Consider the following 23,849-nt stretch of genomic DNA (forward strand, 5'->3'; position numbering starts at 1 on the left):
CATTTTTATTTGAATGCACTCTTAGTATATTAAGGATATAAGCACTCCAGTAACTAACATGTAAGCTTTGCTTGCTTAAACTACACCGTAGACATTTGATTTTCTAATATTATTTTATACAATGTAAATTTTATAAACTTAAAATTTAGTACCTTTAAAAGTTAACATATAATAAACTTGGAATTTGAGTTTATTTTCACATAACTTGTATATTATTCATGCAGTAGATGCTCTGTATATCTTATTCATGATGTAAAAATAAAAGCTGAAATGAATTGTTAAGATTATTTATGTTGAATTAGGAATATAAGACTGTCATTTTGTGACCAGTTTTAATTTTTTCAGTTTTTAAATGGATTTAATTAAGCTTATTTTATTTTTTCCCTGCTAATAGCTACAAGTGTATTCATCAGAGTTTGGAGGACAATAATAGATGTCCCAAGTGTAACTATGTTGTGGACAATATTGACCATCTCTATCCTAATTTCTTGGGTGAGTCTTTGGAATTATTTTTACTTTATAAAAGGATGATTTGTTTTCCCAAAAGTATGTGCTGGCACTAATTTGTGCAGAAAACCTAGCTCAGAGGTAAGCAAGTTTCTACCACCCACCAAGGTACTTTCTTCTTTTTGGCTTAGCTTCAATATGTTGTTAGTAAATATCACATTTAAGTTTCAAAAAGAAAAAGAAAAAAATGAGCCAGGTACGGTGGTACATGCCTGTAATCCCAGCAGCTTCGGAGTCTGAGATAGGAGGATTGTTGAGTTCAAAGCTACCCTCAGCAATTTATTGAGGCCCTAAGCAACTCAGACCCTGTCTCTAAATAAAATAAAAAAAAAGGGCTGGGGACATGGTTCAGTAGTTCAGTTCCTTTGAGTTCAATCCCTGGTACCAAAAAAAGAAGAAGAACAAAAAAACAAAAAATTAATGCTGCCTTAACAATCTTTTGTAGATGGCTGGAGAGGATGTGAGGCTTAAGGAGAATGCTAAAGGTCCAGAACAACTTTATGTCTCTCTATGCAATATTACACATTCCTCTGCTTCTCCTGCTGGGTTAGCAGTGAGAGGTAACAGGAAATGGTTCACAAAGAAGGGAAACCCATGTTTGGAGAAGTTGTATATGAGAATTTCTAAATAAGGGAAGAGAATGTGTGAACTGGGAAGGCAGTTGAAAAGTCAGAGCTGGGGAAAGAAGACAGACACAGTATTTTTACACAGAAGTGGTAAAAACTGGAGAGGAAAATCGAATTATATCATGTACATGTATGAATATGGCATAATGAATTACACTGTTATACATAATGTACTAATTAAAAATCTGCAGAGACATGCATCCATAAGAGTAAATAGTAAATGCTTAGAAATAGTATATAATTAGAAGCTGATGGGAACAATGAAAAAAAAAAAAAAACACCTCTGCATGTCAGATTGCCTAAGATATTGTGGGATAACTTTAGTTTGAGTATTTGGAGAGTGAATAGGAAGCCAGATAAATTGTCAGATTAAAGTAGGCATATCAAATATTGATATGTATCTCAAAAGGTTAAGTCTTCATTCTAAAGAGTATTACACTCAGAGTTAGGTGTTGTGACTACTTGTGTATTCCGATCAGCCAGAAAATCTCCACCTTCTATTTTCATTCTCTTGTCTGTCTCTTCTTCCCTCCAGGGCACAGTCTTTATGCTCCTCTCCGCTCCTATCTATCTATCTCCCTGGGTCCTGAGACCTCTCTTTTTTCTCCTAAGTGTTGTTCAGGTTGGGGCATTAACACTCAATACTCTACATAACTGAAGTACATCAGCCTGCTACATATCATATTCAACTTCAATGTGAAGTTATGGGCCCATCCTCAATATGAATAAGAATGTAAAAACTATTAGAACACAACAGAAAAGACTAATGCTAAATTAATATGCCAAGGAAATAGGTAAATTATTCATGAAGGTGACTAATCATAAGTAGGATGGGTCACCTCTAATGAAAGAATAAAGAAGTACAATGAGATGACAATGTCTGGGGGCTCCAGGATAGACTCTGGATCACTGGTTTTCAGGGAAACCAGCCATGGAGTTATAAGGCTGGAACCTTTAGCCCCCTCCATCCCTAGGGAGGAGAGAATGCTGAAGGTTGAGATGATCACCAATGGCCAATTATTTGATTAAATATGGCAACTTAGTGAAGCCCATGTAAAAACCAGGGTTCAGAGAGCTGTGAGTTGCTGCACATATGGAGGTGCTGGGAGGGTAGCATGCCTAAAAGCTCCCTGCCTTTTCCCCCACCTATCTCATACTCTATGTATTGATGCATATGGTTCTTCATTTGTATCCTTTGTAATCAATCGGCAAAATTTTAAAAAATACAGATTGCATACTCATTTAGATGGTTACTATCAAAAAAAGAAAGAAAGAAAAGGAAATAGAGAAGGAAAGAAAGATAAACAAGCATTGACAAGGATGTGGAAGAAATCTGGACCCTTGTGTACTGCAGGTGAGGACATAAAATATTGTATCCCCTGGAAAACAGTATGGTCGTTCCTCAGAAATTTAAAAACAAATTTTCCATGTGCTTCAGCAATTCTATTTTTGAGTGGATATCCAAAAAAATTGAAAGCAGGGGCCAGAAGAGATATTTGTATACCCGTGTTCCCAGCAGTGTTATTCCCAAGAGCCAAGAGGTGGAAGCATACACATTGTCTATGGGGGTTGCAGGGTGAATGAATAAATGAAATATAGAATAAACATACAATGGGATATTATTCAGCTTTAAAAAGGAAGGAAATTCTGACACACAATGCTACAACACTTTCAACTTATGCTCAGCTGTCCTTACCTTAATATACTCTTTCAGTCATCTTCTCTTCCAAGACTTATTTTGCAGCTGCTCCCTACCTCCCCCATCCTCTCTGTGTGTGTGTGTGTGTGTGTGCGTGCACACACACACACATTTGGTTGTCTTTCTATCTTCTCTGTGTGTCTCTCACTGTCTCTTTCTCTACCTTTCTCTGTCTTTTTATATAGAATTTATAAATTAAGTTTTATTACTTTACTAATGAATGGTCCTCTTACTCATTGATGTAGAAGACACCATGCATTCAAAGTTTAAGATCCATGTTTAGAAACAAAATAGATGGAACCTGTCTCCTTACTACTATCAGGCACTATCCTAAGTGCTGTGGACTTAAATTCATTTAATTTCTGTTGCAGTCTTTTGAAATAGGTACTGCTTTTACCATCTTCATTCCCTAAGTGAGCAAACTGAGAAGGCAGAGATAATGGGTAACATGGGTAAACTTTTATGGGTAGTAGGTTGTGGAATTGGGATTTGGCCCTAAGCAGTCTGGTTCAAGAGTCAGTTTTTTTTTTTTTTTCTCTACTGTCTTGGCCTCTGAAAAGACAGTTGCTGGAGTGGAAGCTTTGGCAGTAAATACGCATTTTTCTCCTACCATGGATATTCTAGGGCTCCATAAAGTTAAAATTAACAAGTGTATAGACAGTAGTGCAAGTTTAGATCTCAATTTTGAGAACTAAGTTTTGAAACGAGGTTTCAAGTAAATGCCTATTTGTATTTAGAAATATAAAAGTGTTAAAAGAGACATGTGAAAAGGTTATGTCAGTAAGGTTTAATTTATTCACTCAACAAACAGTGGGTGCCTACTATGTGCCAACCACTGTACATTGTTGAATATCTTAGAGGTTGATTCATTAAATGCTTTAATTTGTAGATTAAAGAAACTAGCTGTTTTTTTTTTTTTTTCCACTTTTCCCCAGACAAGAAAACATTGATTTTTTTTTTTTTAAATAAAATTCCAAAGTTACAGAATGGAACTGATTGTGTTGCTATTCTTGTTTGTCAGTTATGGCACAGTTTCCAAATGATTTTCCCTTTCAATGTGTGGCTGACATTTTAAAATTTGCATGCTTAGCCCATCATATATATCTTGAATTTTAAGTAAGTTTTTTTGAAACATTGTATTTTAAAAAATATTTCTGTATTTACTTACTTACTTACTTATGATACTAGGGATTGAACCCGGGGGTTCTCTACCACTGGGCTACATCCCAGTCCTATTTATTTATTTATTTATTTGGGCTACATCCTAGTCCCTATTTATTTATTTATTTATTTGAGACAGATTCTAAGTTACTGAGGCTGACCTTGAATTTGTGGTCCTTCTAACTCTGAGTCAATGGGATTGTAGGTGTGTGCCCCCATGTCTGGCTTTTGTTCAATTTTAAAGTACAAAAATTAAAAAATTCTTCATTGTGAAATAATTTCAGTAAAATGTACTGAAAATTTTTTTTTTTAAACTTTATTACCCAGGAATTATTTCTGGTCATTATAGGATTTTTTAAAATATTTTTTTTAGTTGTAAGTGGACACAATACCATTATTTATTTATATATTTTACATGGTGCTGAGGATTAAACTCAGTGCTTTACACATGCTAGGTGAGCGCTGTACCATGAGCTACAACTTCTGCCCCAGGAATGGTTTTTAAAGAAGAAAATATGATTTTTTTTTTTTTTTTTTTTTTTTTAGGTAGCTACATGAAAAGTCTGTTCTAGTAATAGAAATTTTAGTTTTGGTAAATATAAAATTTTTATCTATTTATTATGTTTTCTTTTTAGCTTTTATCTGCTAGAACCATTTTTAAAATTTTTTGGCCTTTAAAAACTCTTATAAGTGTTATAATAAATCAAATTCAGTGCTATGTGAAAGTTCTTATTAAAATGTAATGACATGGAAAATGTTAGTTCTTTAAAAGCCATATTTTTTTAACTGTTTATATTTGTAATTCAAACATTACACTCTTGTTTACTTATTCCTGTTTATTCCGTTGCCTTATTTCAGGTTCTGTTTTTGTCTTCTCTATATCATAATGACAGTTTTGGGAAGTACATACATTTCAGGCTCTTTAGAGTCAGACTTATATATGCTCACATTTCTACTCTTAATTCCTAACTTTTATTAATCCTTCATATAATGACTCTCTGTATTAGGGTTCTCTAGAAGAACAGAATCCACAGGAAGTATAATTATAAAAAGGGGACTTTTTAGGTTAGCTTTTGTGACCAGAAGCTGGATAGTCCGCAGTGGCTGTCTGTAGGCTGGAGAGCTAGAAGAACCCGTAGCTGCACAGTCCAAGAGGCTGAAGCCCCAGAACAAGAGGGATCAGTGGTGCTACCCAAGTCTTGAGACGAAAAGCTTCCTGAGGGTCACTGTGAAAGTCCTCTCTGGAAGAGTGAAGAAGCAATAGTTTGATATCCTCAGAGGACTGCAGCAGCAAACAAGAACCTGTTCAAGAAGCATTGAGCTTGCATCTGCTGCTGCTTCCTGTTCTTCCAGCTTTTATTCCATCTAAGCCATCATCTTATTGGATGCTGCTACCCATGCTTAGGGAGGGTCTCCATATCAGTTGGCTATGCCACGTGCCAGTCATTCCTAGACACACCCTCACTGACATATCCATAAGCCTCTTAATCCTTGGCATCTCTTAATTCAATCAAGTTGACAATTCAAATCAACTATTACAGACTCCATGTTTCAACTATATCTATTTTAACTCATCTCTAGCTGACTTTGCTTTTCTGTGTCTTTCTCATACACATGCTTTTAAAATTTATTTTCCCATTCTTTTTCTGCTTTGTGAATTTCTCTGTCTTTATGTGGCCCAACTCTTTCACCTTTATGCGAATCCTGCATATTAACATTTTGATTGATACAATTTGTGTACTTTATAAATCTATTTTCAGTGATAGTATTGATTATCACATTATGTTGCAACTACTGCATCATATCTGTCTTACTATTTTGAGTTCCTTGAGATCTTGGATTGTTTTATTTATCTTCTAATATGGTTTTGATATTTTTTAAAAAAATATTTATATCTGCATTGTGGCACAGTGGAAATTATTAGATGGTTGAGCTTGGATCCCAACTCTGATTTTATATTGTCACTGTGAGTGCTTTATGCTTTCTGTCCTCATATTCCCTCATTTCTAAATAGAATAATGTGTAAGATAATGTCTATAAAGTGAGGTGCTTGACATGATAGTGCTAGTTTCCTGTTAATCTTTTTTTTTGTATTAGTATGTGTTGACTAGAAAAAACACTCAGAAAAAAAATGCAAGTAAAAGTGACTTAAACATTATGGAAAATGTACTGATTGATGGGCAAAGAATTTCTAGAACTTGTTAATCCAGTAGTGTGTTGATAAGTTTGTTCTTCCATCCCCAGCATGTGCCCTGGGCCTTTGGCTAGGCACCCTCAAGTTTGAAAAATGGCTCGAAGCAATTTCATATACCTTCCCCTTATAGGGGAGAAATTTGTTTGTTTGTTCGTTTTTTTCTATCCTCTTTTTGAAAGGCAGCGTACCTCTCATTGGTTAAAACTGGGTTGTATACTTGACCCCACGTCATTGTTGGGAGGATATGAATGTCTAGATTGGCCTTTCTTAGTCAAGAACCATACTGTGGGGCTGGAATTGTGGCTTAGCGGTAGAGTGCTCTTCTAGCATGCGCAAGGCCCTGGGTTCGATCCTCAGCACCACATAAAAATAAAATAAAGGTATTGTGTCCAACTATAACTAAAATAGAAAATATTGGGGAAAAAAAAAACATACTGTGGGCTTGGAGAGGGATCTAGGCTCTCTGAAAGTTATGTTACAGTTTGCCATTTAGAAAATAATCTTTTTACCAAGAAAAAGGATAACATGCATTTGGGATAGGTAAATGACAGTGTCTTCTGTGGTATTTTTTTGAAAATTTACAACAAAAACAAAACCTTTTAGTGTTTATACCTTCTTGTAAATACTCAGATACCCATTCCAGTCACATGTGGAACATGAGACACACAGTGTTGAATTCTCTTTTCACAAGTGTCATTAATGAGAAATTTCATATTCTGAAGAATTTTTTTCTGTGGTAATAAAAGTTGTAATGGTAACAGGTGTGGGAAGATTGTACTTTGAAATAAAACGAAAAGGTAATAACACTTTCTTTTTAGCATGTTTTTAAGTTTGAACTTTGTAAAGTTAAAGTAGAATCCATCTGTGTTAGACAGCTTTTCTGTTGCTCTGACCAAAATACCTGACAAGAACAACTTATAGGAGGGAATATTTATTTTGGCTCATGATTTCAGAGATTTAGTTCATGTTCATTGCTCTGGGCCCAAGGTAAGGGAATTATGATGGAATAGTGTGGTGGAGGAGCACTGCACCATTCATGGCTGGCCAGGAAACAGAGAGAGGGGGAAGGGGTGAAGTGGCCATAGGGAAGATGCACCCTTCCAGGGCAGGTTTCCAGTGACCCACCTCTTTTCAGCCTTGCCCAACCTGCCTATAATTACCACCCAGTTAATCCATTTAAACTAGGATGAACTGTAGGGTTAGAGCTCTCTATCCATTCATTTCACCCCTGAATATTCCTACATTAACACAGGAGCTCTTGGGGGATACCTCATATTCAAACCATCAAAGCAGAACTATTAGAAGATGTACCCCCTAAAAGTACAAATTATGTGAATATTTTGTTTGTTTTTAGTGAATGAACTCATTCTCAAACAGAAGCAAAGATTTGAGGAAAAGAGGTTCAAATTGGACCACTCAGTGAGTAGCACCGTATGTTTCAACTCTTATTACTATTTTTAATAAATTCCATTGTATTGTTTTTATTTAATATTAATAGATGTTAAAGTTTAGTATATAACTGATTTTTCTTAAATAAAAATCATGTAAGATTGTTCTATTTAAATAACTTTCTTGACTATATTAATACTTGGCTAGAGTTTTGAAAGTTCTGATGGGATCACACTGAGGCAGAGTTGGCTTGTAATGTGTGACATTTGAAGGAGTATATGGCAAAGTAGAAATAATGGGCAGATATTTGAAAAAACTGTTGAAAAGATTCTCAGTTCAAAGGATTAGCCCCAAATTACTGAAGTCAAGTGAGCTTAAATTAACACCTTACCAAGTACAAAGTTTGATAATGTTGGTAGACAAATAATTAAAATTATGTTACTTATTTTGAAAAGAAATTACACTTTCAGAGATTCTGATTTAACATTTGTCTTTAATGTGCCTTTTGTATGTGTTATCAAAATTTATTTAAGGGCGAAAAGTTTTTAAATTATAACTAAAAGGCAGTGGTAAGCCACTAGTTAGAAGGAGTAGGTTGGTGGAACATTATTTTAGTATATTTTTGGTATCTGTGTAATAGGATAGAGGAAATAGCAGGTAAACATTTGTTTTAGGGTCTCTAAAGTAATCTTGTCAAGAAACTATTGTGTTTCTTCTTTTCATTTTTAGAATGGTCACAGATGGCAAATATTTCAAGATTTGCTGGGAACTGATCAAGATAACCTTGATTTGGCTAATGTCAATCTCATGTTGGAGTTACTAGTGCAGAAGAAGAAACAACTAGAAGCAGTAAGTGGAAGCAAAGTTTAAAAAACAATAATTTGATTTTAAATGATGATCCGTTTTTGCAATGAAAAGGTCTGTAAATTTAGGTCAAGTTTTATTTTTATTGGTCTAAAAACATCTGCAAAGTTATTCTGACAGACTTTTCAAGTTAAACAAAAAATTCCTTTTAACCTATCTGAAATGGTCAGTTTGTATTAACAAAAGCTGAATGTTAAAGACCATGAAAAAGTAAATTTTTATTTTAAGAGGAAACAGTTATATTGATTATTTTCTTCCAGTGACTGTCTTCCTTGTCATATCCTTTCATACTTGAGATTTAGAGCAGAAAATAGAAATTATTTTTATCTCTATAAAATAATTTCAGCAGTTCTCTGGTAGCAGCAACAGTCTCTGGATTAATTAAGAACATTTATAGAGTTGTGTATATCTAAATATACCTTATTTCATGTAATTGAATGAAAATAAAGGTAGAATTTTGTTTATATAAATAGGTATAAAAAATTGTAAATGGGTTGTATAAAATGGGATGTATTAGGAATTGAATATGCTATAATAAAGGCAGTACACACCTTAACATAAACCAATACCCTGACTGAGCTGAAGAGTAAGGGGTGTATAACTTTAGAAAGGGTGTCTGAGTAGCTTACATGTACAGAAAACATGAGCTGATCAGCTAGATTGAGATTAGAACTTTGTCTTCTCTCGAAAACTACAAGCAAATGAGATTTTCCAATATTGTTGGGAGTCTTTCTTTCATTTATTGTATAAAATATAAACAAAGAAGGTCTTTTAAACTTCATTTTAAATACTGCAGCTATATACTGATTAATTTAGCTTGGATTTGGATCATCCTGAATAGGATGGGAATGTTTTGGTAGGGAAAAGTGTTGAGGTTGAATCAATGAGAATGGGTATCCAAATATTCCTTTCATATTTGATATTTCATATCAAATATGAAAGGCATATTCCTTGTCAGGAGTATTTTGTAAGCTATAAAGCAGTTGAATGCAAAGTAAAAGATTTACAGATATGATAAAACTGTGTACTAAGCAGCAGTTAGGGCAAGAGCTAAGAGCTAACCCTTATTTATGTTGTAGGGAGAGATCCTGCATTTGGGGACATCAGGTACTTAATATATTAAAGGTATATCACATTTGCATCTGTTATCGTTTTTCTTCTGCTTGAAGGAAATCCTTTATTATTTCTTTAGTGCAAGTCCTCTGGTGGTGAATTAATACTTCAATATATTTAAGTCTTTGACCATTGTGTTTGAAAGGTGCTTCTGTATAAATGTAGAATTCTAGGTTGACTTTTCAAAAGATGTTACTTCAATGTCTTCTGCCTTGCATTGTTTCAGATGAGCAGGCTACTTTTATTCTTATCTATGGTCTTCTGAAGGACACATGCTTCTCCCAGTTTATTCTTTTTATGGCTTTAAGTGTTTGATTATGCTGCACCTTGATATAGGGGACTCCCATCCTGTTTCTAGTTATTGGGTTCTTTGAACTTCTTGAATATATACGTTTATAGTTTCCTTCAGATTTAGAGATATTTCAACCAATATTCAAATATTTTTCTCCTCTTCCACTTGGAAACTTAATTGTTTATTAGTTTGAAGTTGTTTCACAGACATTAATGAACAATTCTGTTTATTTTGTTATATATTTTTCATCTGTATAGTTCATTTTGGATAGTTTGTCTTGTTATTTTCAAATTTAGTAATCTTTTTGATCTTCTCTGTCTCTCCTTAACAAGCTTATTGTTTTATCTAACTGATAGAACATGCTTACTTAAAATGATGCTTTAATCTTTGTCTTCTCTTGTCCGTATCAATATCTGCTTAGGTTGAAGTTTCTGTCTTCATATTTTGAGATACATTTACCTGTCTCTTTGCATGTGTGTTAATTTACTTATTGGATGCCAGGAAACATTAATTTCATCTTGTTCTATACTGGATATTTTTGAGCTGTGTTCTGACATACAGTTGGGTTATTTGGAAATAATTTTCATCTCTTGAAACTTGTTTTTAAGTGGGACCAGAGTAGTTCTTTTGTCTAAACTAATTTTGCCCGACTGCTAAGAAAACCTTTTTGGGTGTTCTTTCTGATTTCTGTCGTGTTTCTAGATTTTTTTTCATTCAGACTGCTGGGAGCCTATGATATTTCTGGTCCTTTGAGAGTTGTTGTTTCATATAGTTGAACTGATGATTTGACAATGGTAGGAATGTAAATCTTAGTTCCTCTTCTACCATTTTAGCCAAGAGTGGGAGCTCATTTATTTGCTTTTAGTTCTTTAAAATTGATTGTGATTTTTAGGATATGGCCTGTTTTGTTCAAATGTGATACTTGCATTTGAAAATATTGTCCTTGGAGTGGTATTATAAATAGTTAGAATTGGTTAATGTTATTCAAATCTTTTTTTCTCTTACTTTATCAACTATTGATAGAGGTATGCTTTATTTTGATTATCTACTACTTAATTATGTGTTTTTTTTTTTGTTTCATGTATTCTGAAGCTCTGTTATTAGGTTTACATAATTTAGGATTCTTATTTCTCCTGATAAATTATTTGCTTTATTATTATGAAATGTATAATTTTATTGCTAGAAATGATCCTAATTGTGATGTCTACTTTGTCTGATATTGATAGAACAATAGCATGTTACTTATAATTGTTATATTTTTTATCTTTCACTTTCTTTCTGTCATTGTCCTTTTAAAGTATGTGTCTTAACAGTATATATGGTTTATTTCTGTTCTTTTTTAAACACAATGAGCTCATTTAGTGCAAATGCAATTTATGTTCATTTGAAGTGTGTGTGTGTGTGTGTGTGTGTGTGTGTGGTGCTGGGGAGGGAACCCAGGACTTGCATATATTAGATAAGTATTCTACAACTGAGCTACACCCCCAGCCTCTAATATAATTATCGATATGGTTGAGTTTGAGTCTACTGCATGGTGTTTATTTTCCATTCCTTCCGTCTATTCTCTATTCTGTTTTTCACATTTTGCCTTTTATAGAAATAATTGAAGTTTTAGTTTTGTATTTTAGTATGCCATTCTATCTTTTCCATTTTTTGCATAGTTTTTTATTGTATTTTTGATGGTTCCTGTAAAGATTACACGTGTCTTTTTCTTTTCACAATCTCGAGTTTATAATATCACTTCAAGGACAATATTTATAGTCAACCTTGAATCTTTTTATGCCACTTTAAAGGAAAACATAAAACTTTAAAATAATTTATTGCCAAACTGCTTTTTGAGGTTAAAATTATGTTATAAACTCTGCTAAATATTGTTATTTTAGCCTTAAACAGTATTTTGAAGATGTGATTTAAAAAACTTTGATGTACTCTTTTCTTTTCCCCCCCCTTAGATCTGGGCTTTCATCTGGCTCATTTTTCCTTTATCTGTGTAACTTTCTTTACTCTTTATTGTATAGTTGCTTTTTTTTTGCTATATTTAGAAGCCTAGAGGTTTTTTTTTTTTTCATTTACCACTTCAACAATACCTTCATTTTTTTTTTTGCTTCCTTTGTTTTTGATAAAATCAGCAATCATTTTTACTGTTTTACTAAAGATAATACACCCCTTTTCTTTATTGCTGCTTTTAAGATTCTCTTTTTGACATTGGTTTTCAGCTGTGTGACTATGATATTCCTAGGTTTCATTTTCTTTATGTTATTCTGGTTGTGTATCATGGAATAGAAATATCTACTGTTTGAATATTGACAACCATTTTGTTCACTATGTTTTCTTTTTTCTCTTGATTTTGTAGTAATATATTATTATAAAATTTCATTAATCACATATTCCTGATGCTCTGTTCTTATGTTTTTACTTATATAAAGTAATAAAATAAATAAATATACAACAAAATAAATTAATTATATGTACATTTAGATTTATTCTGTGGATCAGATTAAATGATACATATTGAACTTTGAGTTCTTTATTCCTTTCCTTTGTTGTGTCCAGTCTGCTTCTAATCTCATGCAGTATTTTCTGTGTCTTTCCCTCCTACCTCTGCCCTTCTTTCTGGAACCCCGGGAGAGACCCTGCAAGTACTTTACTACTGGGCCACACCCCCAGTCTTAGTGTTTTTTCCTTAAAAATCAGACATATTTTTCGTTTAATTTTTTCATTTCTAATAGTTACATTTCTTTCATTTCTTTTCTATAATTCTGTATCCTTTGCTCATTTTGTCCACTTTCCCTCTCAACTTTTTACCAACTTATAGGAATATTTTAATGTCCTTTGTTGCTTATTTAGCATCTGGGTTATCTGAATTTACTTATAACCTTTTTATCCTTTGATTTTTCTACTACTTTTCATGTCTTGTAATTTTTTAAAAATTCTGTCCTATATGTTCTACATTCATGAGTGGTATAGAGACTAAAGAAGTTAACATATATTTTTCCTGAACAGTCTTATTTTTCTTTATCAGGGAGAAAGGATGAGAGACTGATTTTTGGGGGGAGGGTCTAAATCAGGACTTATACCTAAGTTGGGGCTCAATTGCTGCTTGAATTACTTTCATTTTAGTGGCATCTGATAATAATATATTTTTTGAGTTCATATACTTTTTGTTGAAACTGTAGGAACAACTTTTATCTTTTAATCTGAAATAGATCTATTCCTATTTTTTTAATATCTATTTTTTTGTTTATTTTATTTTTATGTGGTGCTGAGGATTGAACCCAGTGGCTCATACATGCCATGCAAGCTCTGTACCACTGAACTACAACCCCAGCCCTGTTCCTATTTTAACATGAGTTTTGTATTATGAAAGTGTTATCTGTGATAGTAGTTCTTCCAAATTTTAGTTTTCATTCTATGAACTCTTGTGACTTTTTACAAATATTCTTCTCATGCTTTGAAGCACATGTATTCTTAGATTGTTTTGAGTTTTATTTTAGTCAACTTTTTCACTCCTGTGACTAAAAGACCTAACAAAAACAATTTTAGAGGAGGAAAAAATTTATTTGGGGGCTCATCATTTCAGAGGTCTCAGTCCATAGATGGCTGGCTGCTTTCCTCAGGGCTCAAGGTGAGGCAGAACTTTGTGATAGAAGAGTATGGCATTGTGATAGAAGAGTAAGGAGATAGAGACTCCATTTACCAGATAAATATATACCCAAAGGCACATCCCCAATGACTGCTCCTTTAGCCACTCCCTCCCTGCCTTCAGTTACCACTCAGTTAACTCCATCAGGGGATTGATTCACTGCTTAAGGCTGTCCTAACCCAATCATTTCTCCTCTAAACCCTGCATTGTCTCACACTTGAGCTTTTTGGGGACACCTCACATCCAAACCATAACAGATATATTTATGTTGTTTATATTTAATTTTTAATCAGGTTTTCATATCTTCTTTCTACTTAAAAAATTTATTTTAAAATCAGTTTATAACAAAAAACCCTATCTAGTACAGAGAAAATTATATTAGTTTACTAATGTGATTACGGATTTTTCAGTTTTCCTTCCATTATTGGATCTCTTAGCTTTATATCCTCCACTGTACTGAACACATAGAATTGGGAAACCCTTCACTTGTAAGAAGATTCAGTACCTAGTCTTTATTTAGAGCTGTTCACTTTACCAAACAGCAGAGGCTTTTATGCCCCAGGACCATTCAGCAAGGTAAACTTCTGGTTAAGTAAAAGCCTTTTTTTCCTCCTATCATGTAAAGAACAAGTGAGAACTATTAAGAGAAGTAGAGTTATGCCTGGTAAGCAGATCATTTGTATGAAAGAGAAATATGGAAGGTTGAATATTTGTGAATGAATTTCCTGAAACCTTCTGTGCCATATATACTATGGATCTGTAACCCAGTGTGTAGGCTGCTGTTGACTTTGCAACTGGAATATTCTTTAAATTTTTTGTTTTGAATTAGATTTAAGGAAAATAATTTGTTGATATAAAGAAAAATTGAATAATTGTTTTGTCATATATAAGGTATGACAAAATGACTCTTAGTTTGAGAAAGGTTACCTGTTCATTTTTATTGATAGGGAATCTGAAGTCAAGCAGCAGGGAACCCACTCTTAAAATTAGGTAGTATTTGGGTTGAAATCCCAGAATCCTTGACTTATCACATCTGGAACATTCTTTCTTCTTTTTCTTTCTCTCCCCTTGGTTTATTACTTCCACTTCCTTCCCTTACTCTTAAAATAAGTCATAAACACGTCTAATTTATAATGTCAAATGTTATTAATAAATAAGTTTTATAGCAAAAATTAGCATTCCCTAGTTTTTTATCATTCTGTATCAGCTGCCTAGATAAAACCTTTTCAGTTTTTTATTTTACTTTTATATTTCTATTTATTTTTAAACTCAACATGAAAATTGTACATATTTATGGATTTCCATGTGTTTTGATATGTGCATACCTTGTGTAATGTTCAGATCACAGAGTAAACCTCTATTTTCTAATAGACTTATTTCTTTGTGACGAAAACATTAAAAATTCTCTTTTTTTTGTTTTTTACTTTTTTGAATAATGTGTAGTGTATTATCATTATCTATAGTAATTCTACTTTGCAAAAATAACACTCCTGTATTATTCTATTTGGAAAGTCTTATGCAAGTAGAAACATTTCTTCCCTAAACATGCTAGATGTTCTGTTGAGAAGGTACTGTAGAGTTCCCAGTGCTTGGGAGGATGTACTCTGTAAATAAAAGCATAAGGACCAAATTATTCATTCATAATAAATATAAAAAGATCATCTTCATGTTACCATGTTTTAAAAATTTATTTAATTGTAAAACATTAATTCAGTTGTGTTTTTCTAATTTTAATATTCTATTGTGATTATAAGTTTTGTTTTTATCTCTCCTTGTTTGACTCAACTTAAAATTTTCATTGGTCTGTTTCATTGCTTATGCTTTTAAGTGCAAAGATCCCCACCCTCTCCCCAGAAGAATAGATAAATTTGGGGAATGAGTGTGAAGTGCTTGTGATTTTTTTTTTCTTTTTAAAGTATGTATTACATATTAGTGATTCTTCAGATTTTAATGGGCTTATTTTTATCATCTGGACCCTTATTAAACAGATTCCTGGGATCTTTTCTAGAGTAAGAGAATCAGAATTTCTAAAATCTGACCCTGACTCTATTTTAACAAATGCCCCAGATGATTCTGTTTCATGATCAGATAAATGGAAGTTTTAATGGAAAATGTGAATATTTATTTTTTATGTTTTGATATATAGTAAATGTCAAGGCTTACAATTATCACTTCTAGTTTCATCTTTGTTTCAGTTACTAATTAGGAGTAACATGGTTTCTATCATAAATGGTAGGTGTGCATTTATGTGTTCGTGCACACCCACCATTTATGATAGAAACCATGTTTCCAAATGTTTGGTTTTGGCTAACATGTTCTACAAAAATATATTAATCCTCACACCCACTGAGTAGATAATGGTAAATTTGGCTTTTGAAAAGTATGAATTTCTTTGTATTATGCTGACCCTTGCAAAAGGAAATTTTTATGGGAAGATTGATTTTTATGTCAAGAAATTGTTAGTTCCTCTATGAGTTTTGTCTTGATATTTGACTGTGGAAGAGAAGCCATTGCCCAGAAATATATTCTTCAACATGTAGAACACATGTTTCTTAAAATTAACATCAGTTATTTTCATGGAAAATTGCTTGCTTTTTGAAATGTCAGCCAAGAAGTGGGAAAACCGTTTAGCTAGAAGCAGTAGACTAATTGAAATGAGTGTGTAAAGTTGCTCAATGTTGGTTATACTGTGGTGTTAGTGATAACTCTGAATTCAAAGTGATATTTTTAAAAGAACAATTACAATTTTTTGTTGTAGGAATCACATGCAGCTCAGCTACAGATTCTTATGGAATTCCTCAAGGTTGCAAGAAGAAATAAAAGAGAGGTATATTATTTTGTGTTTTACATAATATTTTATGTACTATTGTTGACTTTTCTTTAGAAAAATATTTCATTCTAATGAAATATTTAAATACTTAAAAACATTGACTTTCAGGACATTTTCTTAGGCTTTGTTTTACTGTAAAAATTTGATTTTTTTAATCCTTTTTTGGAGATGTGCTTTAAGTTTTCGGAAAGATTTACACTAATGATTAACCTTAAAGCTATAAAAAGAGAGGATAGAATTATCAAATGACAGCTGAGGTTGTGGCCCACTGGTGGAGCGCTTGCCTGCCATGTGTGAGACACTGGGTTCGATCCTCAGCACCACATAAAATTAAAAAAAATAAAATAAAATAAAGGTATTAAAAAAGAATTATCAAATTATAGACTACCCTTTATCATGGAAAGAAAATTTAGGGAAATGTAATTAAAGCCCTCAGGGTTAACAGTTTTTCTTACAGAAAAAAAAAATGCTTGTGGGGAAAATAAGTAAAACATAGCCGCATATTTAGAACTTGGAAAGTCTAAGTCATGCAAAGTAGCTAAAAAAGCTTTATATTAACTGTTTTAAAACCAGTGTTCTTTTTTAACATAACATTTCTCAAATCATTTTCACAAATGTATAAAATATGGAAAAGTCAAACAGAATTTGCATAGCATACAATAGTTACTCTGATATCTTGTGTATTTCTTTAAAGTCTTAAACTATCTCAAATCTTTGATATTTTTACTTTAAAAGTTGTTATATTTGGGCACTTTTTACTCTTTAGAATAAGGCATAACTATTATGTTCTGTGTTCTTGACTATCTTCTTTTTGAAAATAAAAAAATAGGTTTTTATTTGATGAAATATTCTAAGTGTACATTGCCAGAACTTACTGTTCCTTCTTTTGGTTATTCTTTGTGTCCTATTCTTAACTTTTTCTGAGTTGATTCAGATTATATTTGTCTGGATTTTGCTAGTGATGATAGCTAAATACTCAATGTGATTTGAGACTGTATTTGTCTTACCCTTAACTTTTGCTAAGTCAACAATTATGATTGTAATGTCTGTTTATGGAAGCATCTTCATTGTATTTTTAAGATTTTTGAGTCTGTGTGTTCCCCCACCCCTTCCTTTGGGTGGGAGAGGGGATGATGTCTAGTCATTCATTTGTTTAAATGTTTGTAGCATAGTACTTCTTAAACTACAGTATACATGAAAATCACTCAAGGATGTGTTAAAATGCAAGTTCTCATTAAGGGGGCCGTTTTGAAGCCTGACAATCTGCATTTCTAACAAGCCCCATGATTTTGAAATTCATAATCCTTGGACTACACTTTGGCAAAGCTAAAAATTTTTAAATATATGGTAATAAAAGTAATCCAACATGTGTATGCTCAACCTTTTTTTGCTATAGAAAATTCTTTAAAAAATGATAAGTTTTTTATATTTTATGCATACCTCTTCTTTTAAACAGAATGTGAAATAGGGTTGCAGTTATTTTGTATTTTTCTTTTTTGTTTGTTTTAGACTTTGGACTCATTTTCCCTTCCACACTTGAAACTCATTGGTTTATTCCGTAGTTACACGAGGGTGTGAATATCCAAGAAAGGAGGATCTTTGGAGGCTATCTTAAAATCTGTGTATCATAGCATTTAATGTTTAAATGTATTGAGATTATCATCTTTTTGTCTTCCTTCAGGTTTAATTGAACAAAAGGACTTTGGGTCTCATATAAAAACCAGTTTGAACAATTGCTTTGTATTTCATTTGATTTAATTACGAAACAGACTTTTGGGCATTTGGGGTACTACTTTTTTGAATAGAATATTTTGATAAGTCTTAGTTACTTTTTGGTTTTGTTTAGAATTTAAATGAATTAAACTTTTACATGAAATAAAACACAGAAAAGTGCATAAATTAATTTAAAATAGAGTGACCATCTGTGTAATTGCTGTCCTGATTAAGCAGAATATTGCTGGGACTCCTAAAATTGCTTACCTTGTACCATTTTCAGACTATGACCTTCTTTCTTATCTACTAGGTGACCAATATCCTGATATTTACAGCAGTCTATTGCCTTTCTTTAGTATTTTGCTGCTTAAGTATTTATATGTCTCTCTATATTTGAGCTTTGTATAAATGTTTTTGTGTAGTATGTAATCTTTTTTTTCTTCTTTGACTCAGTGTTAAAGTTCATCCATAGTATTGTTTATGACTATAGTTGATTTTGTTGCAGAGTGTTTCTTTAAATGGATATGGCCTGTTTTCATAAAATAGATGTTTATGAACATTTGGGTTGTTTCGGTTTTAGGTTGTTCATAAACAGTGGTACTTAATAATAACAATGTGTATCCAGGTATGTATTAGCATACATATATGTACAGGATATATTTTAAAATGGAATCAATGAGTCATAGGGTATGCATATCTTCAAATTTAATAATGCAACAGTGTTTTCCTAAGCAGGTTGTATTAGTTGTTCCTCCTACAAACAGTGCATGAGGGTTTCTGTTGTGCTGTATTTTTGATAGAAGTTGGTATCAGTAGACATTTTCCAGTTTAGTTGACCTTGGGGGGTATGCATTGCTGTCTCTGGGGTTATAATTTGCATTTCCTTGATAACTAAGGAGGTTAAGCACCTATTTATTAGCCAGATGGAGTTTTTAAAAAATAGTCTGTGTCAAAAGTACTACTTATTTAAGACATTTTGTAGTTTTTCTGTTTTGATTTTTATTTACTAGCTTGATGTTTATATATTCTAGACATAAAATCTTAATCAGACTTATCTGTCACAAATATCTTTTCTTCTAATTGGGCTGCTTTTTTCACTGTCTTACATTTATTAACAAACTTCCAACATGGTCATTTTATCTTTCCTGTTAGAGTGTCTTTTGTAAAGATTCCTTCACCTGTGTTCATGAAGATATTTTCTGATATTGTCTTTCACTTGAAGCTTTTTTTCTTCTTTTACATTTAGATCTATACTCTGCTTAGAGATTTATTTTTGTGTATGATATCATGTATAGGGATCTTTTCATTTGGACACTCAGCTGTCCAAAGCATTCTTTTTTATTAAGAAGTTCATCATTTTAACTGTTGCTTTGACATTTCACCTATGTCATACATCCTGTGATCATATATGCGTGTGAGTTTCTAGGATGTCTTTTCTGTTTCACTGTTTTTGTCTATCCATTGACATACCACATTTTATTGATTACTAGAATTTTAAATTACTTTCTTTTTTCTTCAGGAAACGAGGCTATTCATGGCTCTTTGTATTTGTATATTAATTTTAGAATCAACTAATATATTTCTATGGTAAATGTGCTATGATTTTATTGAGATTATTTTGTAGATAAATTTGGGAGAATGTATCTTTACAATAATTGTGTCTTCTAATCCATGTACATGGTATTTCTATTTATATTTAGGTCTTTAAAAATATCTTAAAGTTTTGATATTTTTTAGGGTATCAGTCTTGCATATCTCTATTTTAGATTTAGTCATTTTTGATGCTATTATAAATGATGTCTGTGTCTTTAATTTTAGTTTCTTATTGCTGCTGGTATGTAGAAATACAGTTGATTTTTACATACAGTTTTTTAAAATACTCAGCATCCTTGTTAAACTTTCATTAATTCTAGTTTATTTGTAGATTCTTTTATGTTTTCTGTGTACACATCATAATCTGCAAATAATAAGAGTTTAGTGTCTTTCTTTATGATCCTTATATCTTTCATTTATTTTTCTTGTCTTACTCTGCTGGCTAGGACATCCGGTACAATGATGAATAGAAGTGGTGATAGCTGGGCATCCTAGTCTTGATGCTGATCTCAAAGTGAAAGCATTCGACGTGTCTCCATTAGGTATGATGTTTTCTGTAGGTTTTTTGTAGGTACTTTTTAATCATTCAAAGAAATAAATTTCTATTCCCAATTTGCTAAGAGGATTTTCTTTGCTTTAATTATGAGTGTAGTTGAGTACACTCCAAAATTTTTGGGCATCTGAGGCAATCATTTGATTTTTCTTTTTTCATTCTATTAATGTAGATAATTATATTGATTTAATATTAGAAAGTCAATCTAATTTTGCACCTAAAGCGACAGCCATTTCAATTAACCCAGGGGTATCCTTTCTTAGAATGTTTATAATTCTAGGAAACCCCATCAGGACAATTGAATGAGCTTCTTTGCATCCTTTTGTGGAAACCAAACTTGTTCATTATGCATATGTTCTTCTACACAGTTTGGATTGTTAATACTTTGTTAGGATTTTTCCATCTATGTTCGTAAATGAGTTTTGGAATTTTTTTTTTCTTACGCTGATCTTGTGCAGTTTTTCTATAAAGATTATGTTAGCTTTGTCAGATGAGTTGGAAGTTATGCCCTCTTTTGCTGTTTCTTGGAAGAATTTGTGTAGTCTAGGATCAATGTCTTTGTTGAATTTAAAGATCTTGCTGGAGAAGTCATACACCTATGATTTGTTTGCAGGAACTTTATAATTATGGATTCATGTAGATGAAAGTGTATATGGTTTTTAGGTTTTTATATTGTATATTACTTTTGATATGTAATACTTTGAGTTGTCTGCTTTATCATAATTTAAAACACATTGGCATGAGATTGTCTTTATAGTCTTAGGTTTTTAGGTCCCCAGGATTTTTAGTGATGCCCTTTCATTCCTGATACTATGTTCCTTTTTTTTTTTTTCTTGACCAGTTCTTGCCAGGGATGGATCAATTTTGTGAATTTTATTGACGAGCCAATTTTTGACTTTATCCTCTCTCTCATGTTGGTTTCCCATTTTTTAAATTTATGATTCTTATTATTACTATCTTTCTACTTGGTTTAGTTTTATTTCCTTGTTCCTTTCTAATTCTTCAAATTGGATGCACATATCATTCTTCTCATGTAGACGTTTATGGCCATAGTTTCTTTTTTTAAAATTTTTTATTCTTTTTAATTATACATGACAGTAGAATCTACTTTGATATATCAAACATACATGGGGTAATCTTCCCATTCTTGTGGTTGTACATGATGTGGATTTACACTGGTTGTGTATTGATATATGAACATAGGAAAGTTGTGTCCAATTCATTCTACTGTCTTTTCTATTCCCAACTTCCCTTTATTTTCCTTTATCTAATCCAGTGTCCTTCTGTTCCCCCAGTCCCCTGCTTATTGTGAGTTATCATGTGTATATCCGAGAGAAATTCATCCTTTGACTTTGGTATTGGCTTAATTCACTTATCATGATAATCTCCAGTTTCATCCATTTATGAGCAAATGCCATAATTTCATTCTTCTTTATGGCTGAATAATATTCCATTGTGTGTATGTACCACATTTTCTTTATCCATAGATCTGTTGAAGGGCATCTAGGTTGGTTCCATAGTTTAGCTACTGTGAATTGAGCTGCTATAAACATTGATGTGGCCATGTCACTGTTAGTATGCTGATTTTAAGTTCTTTGGGTTTATGCTGAGGAATGTGATAACTGGGTCAAATGGTGGTTTCATTCCAAGTTTTCTGAGGAGTCTCCATACTGCTTTTCATAGTGGTTGTACCAATTTGTAGTCCCACCAGCAATGCATGAGTGAACCTTTTCCCCACATTCAGCCAACATTTATTGTTACTTGTATTCTTGGAAATTTTATGGCCATAATTTCTTTTCTTTTTAATTTAGTTACATCTAATGATTTTGGTACCGTATTTTGTTTGTTGTTGTTTATTCCAAAAGAGTTTCTAATTTTCATTACAGTTTTTTCTTGGGCCTGTGGATTAGAAATAAACAACTTATTACTTTAACATGAGGATTATCTTATTTTTTCTTATAGATTTCTTTATCAAATATATAATAAAAATACCTTTTTATTCCTTTTTATGTATCTACCATACCAGATGTTAATTGGTTAGATTTTGAAATATTTGTGTTTAAAAGAATAGGTTTTCTGCAGTTGCATGGTACAGTGTAAAGTTGCTCTGTGGAGAAAATGTTCTGCTTGCTTACTGATTTTTAAGTGTTCTTATTATATTAGTTACTAAATCATTATATTTGAGGTGAGTTTTGGACTATTTTTTTTAATCCATTGTGAGTCTCTGTCTTTAATTGTGTATTTAGGTCATTTAGTTAATATAAATGCTATAGCTTAAGGTTGCCATTTTATTATTGTTTTGTTTCTTTCCTCCTTGTCGCTGTCTCTCCTTCTATCACTCATTCCCCTTTTCTTTCCTTGTGGATTTTTGATCTCTTTTTCAGAATTCTAATTTGAATCATCTCTTAATGTTTTTGAGTGCATTACTTTGTATAGTCTTTCAGCGGTTGCACTAGTTTTACATCATACCTTTGTAATTTATCACAGAGTGCTGGTGTTAACATCCATTTACATTTGCTTTTAAGTAAACCACCTTATAACTTGTCCCCTCTATTTATTTATTTATTTCTGTTCTTGCTTATTCTGTTTTCTTCTGATCTTTAAGAGAAAATTTATCTGGGAGGGTTGAAGGAAGTCTTGAAATCAAGTCTGCCATTAGATTATTAAGGGCATGTGTGGTTGAGGATGGTGGTATGGGACAGTAAGGGTTTTGGCTTCCTGAAGTGTGTACTTCCTCAGCTTCATTTTTGGTTGTAATTTTTTTTAGAATTAATACACATAAAATTTTGCTATTCCTTACCAGCTTTTTCCCCTTAAAGTGTAATAATGTATTCTTTTGTTCATTTGGAATAATTACATATAATTTATTCCAAATTATATTGCCTTCTAAAAACCAAAATTCAGGTAATAAGTTTAATGCTGAACCATATCTTTATCAAACTAGTAGTGAAGGTCAAATCAATGAGTACCAAAGATACCTACCTGCACCAAAGGCGATATCAATAATAGAGGAATTTAAAAATTTTGAATTCTTCACATTTTCATCTTTTAAAAAATATGTATTTAGTTGTAGATGGACACAATATCTTTATTTATTTTTTATGTGGTGCCAAGGATTGAACCCAGTGTCTATCACATGTGCCAGGCAAGCGCTGTACCACTGTTAATATAAATTACCCCAGCCCCATATTTTCATCTTAATAAGCATTTCTGAAGCTCTTTTGCACTTTGTTTAAATGTTTCTATAAATTTTCTTTTGGCTTTTGACATTGTTAAGAGTGCTTGCTATTGATGCTTTAAGACCATCCTCTGAAGTAGCATTGTCTTAGTTCTTTGTCTTATATATTATAGTTTCAGTAACTCCAAACTCCATGACGTTGTTAAGACAAATTAGAGTCATGTCCAATTTGTGGTTCATTTTCATTTAGATAATAATAGTTTGGCTTCATGGGCTTTTCTTATTGTTGCTCCAGTATTCTTGTACTTTTATTCATTCTTTTATTCTAGGTTCTGATTCTCTAGTTACGATGTTTGCAGAGTGAATATAGCCATTAATTCTTTTTTCCACCTCTTTGGAATTATTTGTCTTTTGTCTTTCTTCCGTTTACTAGTACTAAATTGTTTTGATTTGATACTCTAATAATTTTGAGAATCTCATCTTGAAGTGAAATA

At 32.3% G+C, this 23,849-nt stretch overlaps 1 protein-coding gene across 5 annotated transcripts in view; it reads left to right on the forward strand.

Moving 5' to 3' along the window:
• Cop1 (COP1 E3 ubiquitin ligase) overlaps nucleotides 1-23,849 on the forward strand; it is a 169,843-nt gene that overhangs the window by 27,240 nt on the left and 118,754 nt on the right. For 2 of the 5 annotated variants that reach the window (XM_046430096.2, XM_046430100.2), the window contains exons 3-6: nucleotides 395-492; nucleotides 7,542-7,618; nucleotides 8,306-8,425; nucleotides 16,247-16,315. In XM_046430096.2, coding sequence (XP_046286052.1) covers nucleotides 395-492; nucleotides 7,542-7,618; nucleotides 8,306-8,425; nucleotides 16,247-16,315 — 364 coding nt within the window. The remainder of the gene's footprint in view (nucleotides 1-394; nucleotides 493-7,541; nucleotides 7,619-8,305; nucleotides 8,426-16,246; nucleotides 16,316-23,849) is intronic. The other 3 variants (XM_046430098.2, XM_058574461.1, XM_046430099.2) reach the window with 3 other exon arrangements.

Source organism: Marmota monax, unplaced genomic scaffold (assembly GCF_021218885.2).
Source record: "Marmota monax isolate L192 unplaced genomic scaffold, Marmota_monax_Labrador192_F-V1.1 WCK01_AAM20220418_F8-fsc00055, whole genome shotgun sequence".
NCBI lineage: Eukaryota > Metazoa > Chordata > Mammalia > Rodentia > Sciuridae > Marmota > Marmota monax.